We start from the raw sequence: 13,011 nt of genomic DNA on the forward strand, positions 1-13,011 counted from the left end.
GTGATGTCACTGCTGTATAATATAACTGATATCTGGGGAGCGGTGATGTCACTGCTGTATAATATAACTGATATCTGAGGAGCGGTGATGTCACTGCTGTATAATATAACTGATATCTGGAGAGCGGTGATGTCACTGCTGTATAATATAACTGATATCTGGAGAGCGGTGATGTCACTGCTGTATAATATAACTGATATCTCGGGAGCGGTGATGTCACCGGTGTATAATATAACTGATATCTGGGGAGCGGTGATGTCACTGCTATATAATATAACTGATATCTCGGGAGCGGTGATGTCACCGGTGTATAATATAACTGATATCTGGGGAGCGGTGATGTCACTGCTATATAATATAACTGATATCTCGGGAGCGGTGATGTCACTGCTGTATAATATAACTGATATCTGGGGAGCGGTGATGTCACTGCTGTATAATATAACTGATATCTGGGGAGCGGTGATGTCACTGCTGTATAATATAACTGATATCTGGAGAGCGGTGATGTCACCGGTGTATAATATAACTGATATCTGGAGAGCGGTGATGTCACCGCTGTATAATATAACTGATATCTGGGGAGCGGTGATGTCACTGCTGTATAATATAACTGATGTCTGGGGAGCGGTGATGTCACTGCTGTATAATATAACTGATATCTGGGGAGCGGTGATGTCACTGCTGTATAATATAACTGATATCTGGAGAGCGGTGATGTCACTGCTGTATAATATAACTGATATCTGGAGAGCGGTGATGTCACTGCTGTATAATATAACTGATATCTGGAGAGCGGTGATGTCACTGCTGTATAATATAACTGATATATCTGGGGAGCGGTGATGTCACTGCTGTATAATATAACTGATATCTGGGGAGCGGTGATGTCACCGCTGTATAATATAACTGATATCTGGGGAGCGGTGATGTCACTGCTGTATAATATAACTGATATCTGAGGAGCGGTGATGTCACTGCTGTATAATATAACTGATATCTGGAGAGCGGTGATGTCACTGCTGTATAATATAACTGATATCTGGGGAGCGGTGATGTCACCGCTGTGTGATATAACTGATATCTGGAGAGCGGTGATGTCACCGCTGTGTGATATAACTGATATCTGGAGAGCGGTGATGTCACCGCTGTGTGATATAACTGATATCTGGAGAGCGGTGATGTCACTGCTGTATAATATAACTGATATCTGGAGAGCGGTGATGTCACTGCTGTATAATATAACTGATATCTGGAGAGCGGTGATGTCACTGCTGTATAATATAACTGATATCTGGGGAGCGGTGATGTCACTGCTGTATAATATAACTGATATCTGGAGAGCGGTGATGTCACTGCTGTATAATATAACTGATATCTGGGGAGCGGTGATGTTACTGCTGTATAATATAACTGATATCTGGAGAGCGGTGATGTCACTGCTGTATAATATAACTGATATCTGGGGAGCGGTGATGTCACTGCTGTATAATATAACTGATATCTGGGGAGCGGTGATGTCACTGCTGTATAATATATCTGATATCTGGAGAGCGGTGATGTCACTGCTGTATAATATAACTGATATCTGGAGAGCGGTGATGTCACTGCTGTATAATATAACTGATATCTGGGGAGCGGTGATGTCACTGCTGTATAATATAACTGATATCTGGGGAGCGGTGATGTCACTGCTGTATAATATAACTGATATCTGGGGAGCGGTGATGTCACTGCTGTATAATATAACTGATATCTGGGGAGCGGTGATGTCACCGCTGTATAATATAACTGATATCTGGAGAGCGGTGATGTCACTGCTGTATAATATAACTGATATCTGGGGAGCGGTGATGTCACCGCTGTATAATATAACTGATATCTGGAGAGCGGTGATGTCACTGCTGTATAATATAACTGATATCTGGGGAGCGGTGATGTCACTGCTGTATAATATATCTGATATCTGGAGAGCGGTGATGTCACTGCTGTATAATATAACTGATATCTGGAGAGCGGTGATGTCACTGCTGTATAATATAACTGATATCTGGGGAGCGGTGATGTCACTGCTGTATAATATAACTGATATCTGGGGAGCGGTGATGTCACTGCTGTATAATATAACTGATATCTGGGGAGCGGTGATGTCACTGCTGTATAATATAACTGATATCTGGAGAGCGGTGATGTCACTGCTGTATAATATAACTGATATCTGGAGAGCGGTGATGTCACTGCTGTATAATATAACTGATATCTGGGGAGCGGTGATGTCACCGCTGTATAATATAACTGATATCTGGAGAGCGGTGATGTCACTGCTGTATAATATAACTGATATCTGGGGAGCGGTGATGTCACTGCTGTATAATATAACTGATATCTGGGGAGCGGTGATGTCACTGCTCTATAACATAACTGATATCTGGAGAGCGGTGATGTCACTGCTGTATAATATAACTGATATCTGGAGAGCGGTGATGTCACTGCTGTATAATATAACTGATATCTGGAGAGCGGTGATGTCACTGCTGTATAATATAACTGATATCTGGAGAGCGGTGATGTCACTGCTGTATAATATAACTGATATCTGGGGAGCGGTGATGTCACTGCTCTATAACATAACTGATATCTGGAGAGCGGTGATGTCACTGCTGTATAATATAACTGATATCTGGAGAGCGGTGATGTCACTGCTGTATAATATAACTGATATCTGGGGAGCGGTGATGTCACTGCTGTATAATATAACTGATATCTGGGGAGCGGTGATGTCACTGCTGTATAATATAACTGATATCTGGGGAGCGGTGATGTCACTGCTGTATAATATAACTGATATCTGGGGAGCGGTGATGTCACTGCTCTATAACATAACTGATATCTGGAGAGCGGTGATGTCACTGCTGTATAATATAACTGATATCTGGAGAGCGGTGATGTCACTGCTGTATAATATAACTGATATCTGGAGAGCGGTGATGTCACTGCTGTATAGTATAACTGATATCTGGAGAGCGGTGATGTCACCGCTGTATAATATAACTGATATCTGGAGAGCGGTGATGTCACTGCTGTATAATATAACTGATATCTGGAGAGCGGTGATGTCACTGCTGTATAATATAACTGATATCTGGAGAGCGGTGATGTCACTGCTGTATAATATAACTGATATCTGGAGAGCGGTGATGTCACTGCTGTATAATATAACTGATATGTTCGTTTCTCTATTGTTTTCTAATTACCTTTCTCCTCTCCTTGACAGAAGCTCTCCCCGTGGGTCGGGTTACGGAAGATCAATGTTTCGTATTGGGGCTGGGAGGACATGTGCCCGTTCACTAACACCACCTTGCAGTGGCTTCCTGGAGAGCCCAGCGACTCTGGATTTTGTGCCTACCTAGAGAGGGCAGAGGTGGCAGGACTGAAGGCAAATCCATGTACGGCCATGACAGACGGCCTGGTGTGCGAGAAGCCAGTAGGTGGGTGAGATCCGTCCATAGTCGAGTGTCAGTAATATACATGTATGGAGCCAACCTGAAAGTATAATGTGTTTGTACAGTGACTGCACCAGCAGAATAGTGAGTGCAGCTCTGGGGTATAATACAGGATATAACTCAGGATCAGTAATGTAATGTATGTACACAGTGACTGCACCAGCAGAATAGTGAGTGCAGCTCTGGAGTATAATACAGGATGGAACTCAGGATCAGTAATGTATGTACACAGTGACTGCACCAGCAGAATAGTGAGTGCAGCTCTGGAGGATAATACAGGATGTAACTCAGGATCAGTAATGTAATGTATGTACACAGTGACTGCACCAGCAGAATAGTGAGTGCAGCTCTGGAGTATAATACAGGATGTAACTCAGGATCAGTAATGTAATGTATGTACACAGTGACTGCACCAGCAGAATAGTGAGTGCAGCTCTGGGGTATAATACAGGATGTAACTCAGGATCAGTAATGTAATGTATGTACACAGTGACTGCACCAGCAGAATAGTGAGCGCAGCTCTGGAGTATAGTACGGGATGTAACTCAGGATCAGTAATGTAATGTATGTACACAGTGACTGCACCAGCAGAATAGTGAGTGCAGCTCTGGAGTATAATACAGGATGTAACTCAGGATCAGTAATGTATGTACACAGTGACTGCACCAGCAGAATAGTGAGTGCAGCTCTGGAGTATAATACAGGATGTAACTCAGGATCAGTAATGTAATGTATGTACACAGTGACTGCACCAGCAGAATAGTGAGTGCAGCTCTGGGGTATAATACAGGAGGTAACTCAGGATCAGTAATGTAATGTATGTACACAGTGACTGCACCAGCAGAATAGTGAGTGCAGCTCTGGGGTATAATACAGGATGTAGCTCAGGATCAGTAATGTAATGTATGTACACAGTGACTGCACCAGCAGAATAGTGAGTGCAGCTCTGGAGTATAATACAGGATGTAACTCAGGATCAGTAATGTAATGTATGTACACAGTGACTGCACCAGCAGAATAGTGAGTGCAGCTCTGGGGTATAATACAGGATGTAGCTCAGGATCAGTAATGTAATGTATGTACACAGTGACTGCACCAGCAGAATAGTGAGTGCAGCTCTGGAGTATAATACAGGATGTAACTCAGGATCAGTAATGTATGTACACAGTGACTGCACCAGCAGAATAGTGAGTGCAGCTCTGGAGTATAATACAGGATGTAACTCAGGATCAGTAATGTAATGTATGTACACAGTGACTGCACCAGCAGAATAGTGAGTGCAGCTCTGGGGTATAATACAGGAGGTAACTCAGGATCAGTAATGTAATGTATGTACACAGTGACTGCACCAGCAGAATAGTGAGTGCAGCTCTGGGGTATAATACAGGATGTAGCTCAGGATCAGTAATGTAATGTATGTACACAGTGACTGCACCAGCAGAATAGTGAGTGCAGCTCTGGAGTATAATACAGGATGTAACTCAGGATCAGTAATGTAATGTATGTACACAGTGACTGCACCTTCAGAGTAGTGAGTGCAGCTCGGCTGCTGCTCATTGTGTTGATTGTGGGTGCGGTCGCTGCTGAACCTGCAGTGTGCTCCTGAGCTCCAGAGAACCACCATCTCTCCACCCGGGGACCTGCTCTCTCTCTTACCCAGGGAGGGAGTGGGTTTCCTGGGATGAGTGAGGGAGCCAAGTCCCAGGCTTCTGCTTCCCGGACCAGGCTGGCGGGGGGCAGAAGGAACCAGCAACCAGCCTGCACATCAGAGGATTCGGGGGTGAGACGCTCCACCAGGAGTCGCAGCAATGTGGCTCCTACTCCCCCCAGGTCTGCAGAGACCCAGAGAAGCCGCAAGGCTTCCATGGAGGAGAAGCCTGCTAGCGTGCATGATAGCGGTCCTTCCGGAGGAAAGGTGAGTGCTCACGGAGGTGAGGCCGACCTCACTGAGGAGGGTTGGGCGCTGCAGAGACCCCGGGAGTCTGTGTCCACCTATGCCTCCCGGGTCATGAGCCACCTTCGTGAGTATGAAGATGCTAGCAAGACCTTGAGAAGGCTCCGGGAGGAGCTGCGCTGCACAAGCGCTAAAGCTGCAGGCGCCTCCAGACCCAGGAAGACGCAATTCCAGGCGGAGGTAAAGATTCTGAAGCTTGAAATTAATGACCTGGAGGTAAGAAAAACATTTATTCGAGAAAAAAGTGGACCATTTAAAGAAAAGCTTATAAATGAAGACAGATTCAGAGAAATGGCTGATAACAGAGAGCAAAGGCAGATGGGGCTGCAGCCTGAGTGCCAGGTGGATGATGATGATGATGAGGAGGAGGATGACCAGCAGAAAGCTCCACCTGGCAGCCCTCTTAGCCACTCAGAGGCCACGTGCAGCGAGCTCCCTGCTGGACAGGCGACAATGACATCTCGTCGCAGTTCTGCTGGCTCTGGGGAGGACAGTGACATCGGCCAGGGAGGGGCGCTAATGGCAGAGATCAAGCTGCTGGAGTCCCCAGTGTGCCTTCAGAACTTCCATCTTGGTGATGATTTACCAGAGGAGGCACCTGGGGGCCAGAAGAAAAAGGCAAAGAAAACCACCAAGCCAAAGCTGCAGGAAGCGGTAAGCTATGTATATGCCCCCCTCCCTGTACCCCCTGAGTCGGCTGCAGGGTCAGCTCGCTGTATAAGCCCCGTTGCCCAGCCCAGCCCGGGTTCTGCTGTGGATCCGGTGCAAAGGCGCGGGGAGATTACAGAGCACGGTAATGAGGCGCAGAGCTCCGTCTCTGCTTGTAGTAGCGGGGACGTAGCAGCAGGTGCATCAGCCGAAAGGCTGGACAGTGAGGGCGGCCCGGCGGCGGGCATACGATCAGGCCACGATACTGTGGTCCGCTCCTCAGTGGGAGGGGGGAGCGGCCCGGTGTCGGGGGCAGCTCCGGTAGCCTCGGTGCCCCTGAATACTGTTGCCGCTGATCACTTAGTTGAGGGGCGGCGGCAGTGTGAGGGGGTTACCGGGGCTGGGAGTTCCGGTCTTCCCAAAGTCCTATTTTGTGTTGGTGCCGCTGGTCAACAAGATCCTAAGGATCAGCGGTGCCCCACAGCAGCTAAAGATCAACGACGCCTGGTAGCAACCATGAAGCAGCGGAAAATATTAACTAATGATGCGGAGGGCACACAAAAAACCAGGGGTGAGGTCACCTCCAGTTCTGTGGAGGAGACTCAGCCCCTTGTGCCTGATGATGCGGAGGCCAAAGTGTCACCCCCTGTTGTCACTGGTCCAGCAGGAGTGAATGTGGTGGTGGGTATGGATGCAGAAAACTCTTTGTCTAGTGGTGTGGTTGCTGGTTTGGTAGAGGGTGAGGGGGTTATGGAGGTGGGTAATGGTGATGCTGATGGTGTGGATGTGGTCACTGGTCCGGTTGCCCCCCCGGTGGTGGCAGCGCCTGTCAGGAGTTATGCCGCTGTCACCTCCGGGGGAAATAGGGCATCCTCCTCGTCTCCGGGCTCTGGGGACGGCATGTTGCAACGGCGTCTCCTGGAGGCTCTAAAGAGGGGGGAGAGATCACTAATAGTAGAGGGTCGAGAGGTTGATCTATCCTTCTGGATAGAGAGGCATGGCCTCGGGGCCTTCCGAGAGCAAAGAGGGGGGGATACAGTGTGGTCCCTCCCAACAGCCGGGCCGGGTAGTGTGCGTAGGAATGTGGTCCGTCTTCAGTGGAGGGGCAATGATGCGTGTCCTCCAAGGTCTAAAGTTGTGGAGCTCCTGCTGAGGATGGGCTTTAGTGCGATTGACATCTACGCCTTGATACATCCCTATTCCACACCTAATTTTGATGTCAGCTTTGTTCGGCCGGAGGGGCTTGAGCTCTTCTGGTCGAACTATGAGTTGACAAAAAATGAGCCCGGCTGGCGAGACTTTGCCGTTCAGGTGGTGTCTCGCCAAAACCAAGTCAAGAAAGTGACCGTGATGACTTGTAACGAGTCACTTTCTTGTTATGACATCATGACGTGGCTTGGCCGGTATGGAGAGGTGGTAGAAATGCCAAAGAAAAACCGTGACGAGTTTGGTATCTGGTCAGGGGCCTGGACGTTTATGGTAAAACTTAAGCGTTCAGGTGGTACGGTTGCCCACATACCATCATCTGCCTTCCTGGGTAGGGATCGTATCCTGGTCTTCTACCAGGGGCAACCGAAGCTCTGTCACAAGTGCGGCGACCCCACACACTTCAGCGCAAACTGCACTGTGCAGAAGTGTGCATTGTGTGGGGATATCGGCCATCTTGCTGCATCTTGTGTGGAGATTAGGTGTCACCTGTGTGGTGAGTTAGGTCACCCATTCAGCCGTTGTCCTCGCTCCTTCGCTAATGCAGTCGTGACCCCGGTGGGAGAAAGCCGTGAGGCTGATTCTGCTGGGGAAGGGACTAGCAGGGGTGAGGGAGCTGAGGGGCCAAGGAAGAAAAGCAATAAAAAGACGCCTGCACAGCTAAGGCGTCTAGACAAGCGCAGACAGGATAGGGAGCTGGGCGAGCCTCGTACTACTGGGGCGGCCCCTGTCCTGGATGCCAGTCTTGCTGCTGAGGCCCCGAGGGATGATGAGTTGGATGAGGAGGTCAGGAGGATCCACAGGGAGGAAAGTGCCACTGCCTCAGAGTCCTCCCATTATGAAAGTATGGATGAGGATAATAGGCAGTGGCTAGAGGACAAGCGTAAGCTCGGCACCAAAAAGAAGAGAAAGAAGGGAGATAAAACATCTTCTCCCGCTCTGACCAAGGTACCTAAGGAAGGAAAAACCGACTCCCCTCTGGTTGGTCTTTCTAACCGGTTCCAAGCCCTTGAAAACATCTCTTCCTCTGAGGAGGAAGCTGAGGGTGAGGTTCTGGCTTCGGCGGGGCTCACAGGGGACGCCGAGTCTCCTCCTTCTGGGAATGTAAGATCCTTGGAAGGAGGGACTGGCCCAGAGTCCGGAGACGAGGACCAAAAAAATAAAAAACACGTGGGAATGGATACTTCATTGTCATTAAAGAGGGGGAAGGATTCCTCCTCTGAGGCAGAGGATAAGGGGAGTGGGAAAAAGAAAGCCATCTAACTCAATCACCAGTGATGGCGGTACCCACTCCGTTGACGCTGGCGTCCATTAATGTCGCCAGCATAAAGTCAAATACAGCTAGATTTGCGGCCTTTGATTTTCTCAGCCGGGTTGAAGCTGACATTTTCTTTTTGCAAGAGACCAGGCTGCCAAACATGGCAGATGTGTTTAAAGCTAAGAGGGAGTGGAGACTCGGGCCCTCCTATTGGTCTCTTGCGGCCGAGCCGTATAGCGGAGTGGCGGTCCTTTTTACCGCACCGGTGGAATGCCGACGGGTTATTGAGTTAGAAATGGGGAGGTGCCTGATCTTAGATGTCCTCATGAAGGGACAAGAGCTCCGGCTCATCAACATTTATGGTCCCCAATCTAAGTGGGACCGGAAGTGTCTCTTTATGAGGATCAAGCCCTACCTTTTTACAAGTCGGCAGGTTGTCTTTGGAGGGGACTTCAATGCTGTCACGAGGCCCCGAGATAGAGGAGGTTCCAGAGACAAGCTGACTTATGATAGCGTCGCCCTTAATAGTATAGCTAGTGAGGCTCGCCTGGTGGATGTCCACATTCGGCACACCCCAGGCCACGAGGGGTTCACCTATCATAGAGGTAACTGTAGGTCCAGAATAGATAGGTTTTATTTAAAGGAGGAAGCTGTCTCTTCAGCAGTGTCTGTTGTTGAGGTGGAGTTCTCCGACCACTGTTTAATTTTGTTTTCTCTGAATGTTACAGAGACCCTCCGGATGGGAAGAGGCTTTTGGAGGCTCAATTCGTCTCTCTTGGAAGAAGCGGAGATAAGACAGTCCTTTGAGGAATTTCTTCAGGGCCAGGTACCATTACTGGATCTTTGTAGTAGTAAGTCAGAGTGGTGGGAGATGTTTAAGGAAAGGGTGGCGAGATTCTTCCGCCAGCTCTCGAGCCTCAGGAGTCTGAACAGGTACCGTCTGTATCAGGGTCTGAGGAGGAAACTCGAGCATCTTGTCTCAACTGGAGGTAGCCGCGAGGAGATCTCCAGAGTGAAATCTTTGCTTATGAGGTGTCAGTACGATAGACACGCATCTTTGGTTTTTGAGAGGGATTACGGGAAGTACCGCTCGCCCGACCCTTACAGAAACTGCAGGATGTCAGTGAATAGTAAAGTGGTTACAGGACTGGTCGACACTGCGGGGTCCCTGAGACGATCCAGATCAGGGATCCTGGAGGTTGTCAGATCCTTCTACTCGCACCTCTTGGGGAAGAGGGATCTTGATTGGGATGAGATGTCGGCTTTCCTGGCTGAAGCTGTCCCCGAACCAGGGGTAGACCCCTCTCTTGACGTTTTGACAGAAATGATCAGGGAAGAGGAAGTTCAGTTGGCGATTGAAGGGCTTGCCCCTAAAAAATCGCCTGGTCCAGATGGCTTAACATCTGAATTCTATAAGACCTTTAAGGACGTTTTGGTTCCCCTCTTGACTGAGGTATTCAATGAGTGTCTTTCCTCGGGCATTCTGCCGAAGTCAATGAGGAGGTCTGCTCTGATCATCTTGTCAAAGGGTAAGGACCCGTCTTGCATTGGGAACTGGCGTCCCATAGCGCTTCTCAATGCAGACAGGAAGGTTCTGGCAAAGGTGCTGTTTAATCGGCTGGTGAAATTTGCACCCCGACTCCTTTCGGGGGCCCAGCATTGCTCTGTTCCAGGCCGCAGCACATTTAGTGCTGTGCTCAGTGTCCGAGAGGCAGTGGAGCAGGGTAGGGCTGGTCACTGGAAGGGGTACATGCTGTCACTGGACCAGGCAAAAGCGTTTGATCGGGTTAATCATGAGTACCTCTGGTTCGTCCTTCTGAGATATGGCCTGCCCGGGGGGTTTGTTGATTGGCTTAAGACCTTGTACAGTGGGGCAGAGAGTTTCCCGCTTGTGAATGGTTGGATTGGCAGCTCTTTTGAGGTTGGGTCCGGTGTTCGCCAGGGTTGTCCCTTGAGCCCGCTGCTGTACGTGTTTGCGATTGACCCTCTTCTTAGGAGGGTGGAGCGTGGACCGTTGGCCGGGATCGGGATGGACCGGGCAGCACCGGAAGCCACTCTGAGGGTGGTGGCGTATGCCGATGATGTCACTGTGTTTGTTTCCTCTCATGAGGAGGCAGGGTGGCTGATGTCAGAGGTAGATCGCTACTCGGAGGCATCCGGGTCCAAGATCAACCGGGATAAGTGTGAGAGTCTCTGGCTGGGAGGAGGAGATCCTGGTTTTGATCTCCCGGACACCCTTCCAGGACCCAAAGTCTCTGCAAAAGTCCTTGGCATCGAATTTGGCCAGGGGGATTACCCCAAACAAAATTGGGACAGCAGGCTAGAGATCGCCACTCAGAAGGTGAACCAATGGAAGGGTTGGTCTTTGACCCTAAGGGAAAGGGTAAACCTGATCAAAACTTACCTGCTCCCTTTACTGATTTATCTGGGCAGTGTATGCATCTTGCCGGAATCTCTCTGGACTCGGGTCTACAGTTTGTTCTTCCAACTGTTATGGGGGAATAGACTGAACCTGGTCAAGAGGGAGGTTACTTACCGTACGAGGAGACTAGGAGGGTTGGGTATGGTCAACCCTGTGGTATTCCTTGTGGATACCTTCATTAAGATCAATATCGCAAACCTCTGGAAAGAGAGGGCTCCTCCGTGGGTATTCTCCTGTAGGGGATGGTTTCAGCCTTTCTTCCAGGAATGGGAGACAGGAGGGCAAGTGAAGGATCTTCGCACACCGCATGGACATCTTCCGGCTTACGCTACCTTGGTTCTGAAGGTAATTCGTCGGTGGGGTCTGGGAATGTGGGAGATCAGGACTCTGCCAAGGAAACTCCTTGACAATAGGGTTCTGTTGACCCATTTCCAGAGGCCTCTGGCGCTCAGGGACTGCCCAAGTCGGGATCTTGGGGTGGGTTTGCATCTTTTGAATTCTATCAGGATCCCCTCGAAGTTTTGGGACTTAGCTTGGCGCTGCTTCCATGGGAAACTGTGTGTGAGGGACAATCTGAAGTGTAGGAGCTCTGAGGACAGGAATTGTCCTCGGGAGCATTGTGGTACCTTGCTGGAAAGCATGGACCACTTCCTGCTTCATTGTCCCTTCAACACAGAGGTGTACAACAGGGTGGGCGCCTTCATTGGCTGGTCTCGGCTGGCCGGTCTCTCCTATGCGGAATGGGCCTATGGAGCATTCGGAGACCTTGGTGGTCGGGACCGCTGCACCTTATTTCTAGTTAGCGCAGTGGTTAGGTATCACACGTGGAACGCACGGTGCTTAGTATCGACGCAACGAAAAATCCTCCCAGTGGAAGATGTGTTTAGGACCATACTCGGTGACCTGGTGAAGGTGCGCTCTCTGGAGTATGGGAGACTGGGCGCACGGAGGGCCGCTCTCCTCTGGAGGGGCTTTTCTTTTAGTGTACCCTAGTCTGGTCATCTCCTTTCCTGGTGGTGGGCTGATGCTGACACTGTAGATTTTTGTTTTGTTTGATCAGTATACAGTGATGTAGGGCTGCAGGCGCCGAACTTGGGCTTCGTGATTTGTAATTATTGTGGTGTGTGCTGCTGTATATAATGTATATATTGTATATAGGGATATAGATTTGGGTGTAGGTGTTAGGTTGGGTGGTGGGAAAAGGGGGGAGGTGGGATTATCTTGTGGGACTATGGGACACTGGGTTGTTTGGGGGAAAACTGGCACTGCCTGATCTGGCCTATGGACGTTGGACATGGACTGAGGCATGAGACGCAGGACCAGCTCTCAGGTCAGTGCGGGGGGTTGGGAATGAAGGATAGCTTAGTATTGTATATATTTGTAGTTATTTTATTTAAAAAAAAAAGTTCATGTATATAGTTTGTTTGCCATTGTTTATTTTATTTGTTATTTTTGTTTGGTGACCGGACCAGAAGGTCAAAGTAGTTATTCTGTATATACTGTATAATATGTGTGAGAGGAGAGAATGAGCAGCTGGACCAGTGTTCAGTATACTGTTTATTTTCTGGCTAATATTTTTGTTATGTTTTCTGCTATTATTATTGTTATGTTTTTCATTTTTATAATAAAAGATCTACAGGATGTAACTCAGGATCAGTAATGTATGTACACAGTGACTGCACCAGCAGAATAGTGAGTGCAGCTCTGGAGGATAATACAGGATGTAACTCAGGATCAGTAATGTAATGTATGTACACAGTGACTGCACCAGCAGAATAGTGAGTGCAGCTCTGGGGTATAGTACAGGATGTAACTCAGGATCAGTAATGTAATGTATGTACACAGTGACTGCACCAGCAGAATAGTGAGTGCAGCTCTGGGGTATAATACAGGATGTAGCTCAGGATCAGTAATGTAATGTATGTACACAGTGACTGCACCAGCAGAATAGTGAGTGCAGCTCTGGAGTATAATACAGGATGTAACTCAGGATCAGTAATGTATGTACACAGTGACTGCA

The 13,011-nt window shown here is 48.8% G+C and overlaps 1 protein-coding gene across 4 annotated transcripts in view; it reads left to right on the forward strand.

Annotated features, from left to right (window-relative positions):
* Positions 1-13,011, forward strand: part of ATRNL1 (attractin like 1) — a 635,347-nt gene that overhangs the window by 137,992 nt on the left and 484,344 nt on the right. For all 4 annotated transcript variants that reach the window (XR_011318566.1, XR_011318567.1, XM_069754362.1 and 1 more), the window contains exon 16: positions 3,275-3,488. Coding sequence is in view for 2 of the 4 variants with exons in the window: in XM_069754362.1 (XP_069610463.1) it covers positions 3,275-3,488 (214 nt within the window). In the remaining 2 variants the exon portion in view is untranslated. The remainder of the gene's footprint in view (positions 1-3,274; positions 3,489-13,011) is intronic.

The sequence above is a fragment of the Ranitomeya imitator genome, chromosome 2 (genome assembly GCF_032444005.1).
Source record: "Ranitomeya imitator isolate aRanImi1 chromosome 2, aRanImi1.pri, whole genome shotgun sequence".
Lineage (NCBI taxonomy): Eukaryota > Metazoa > Chordata > Amphibia > Anura > Dendrobatidae > Ranitomeya > Ranitomeya imitator.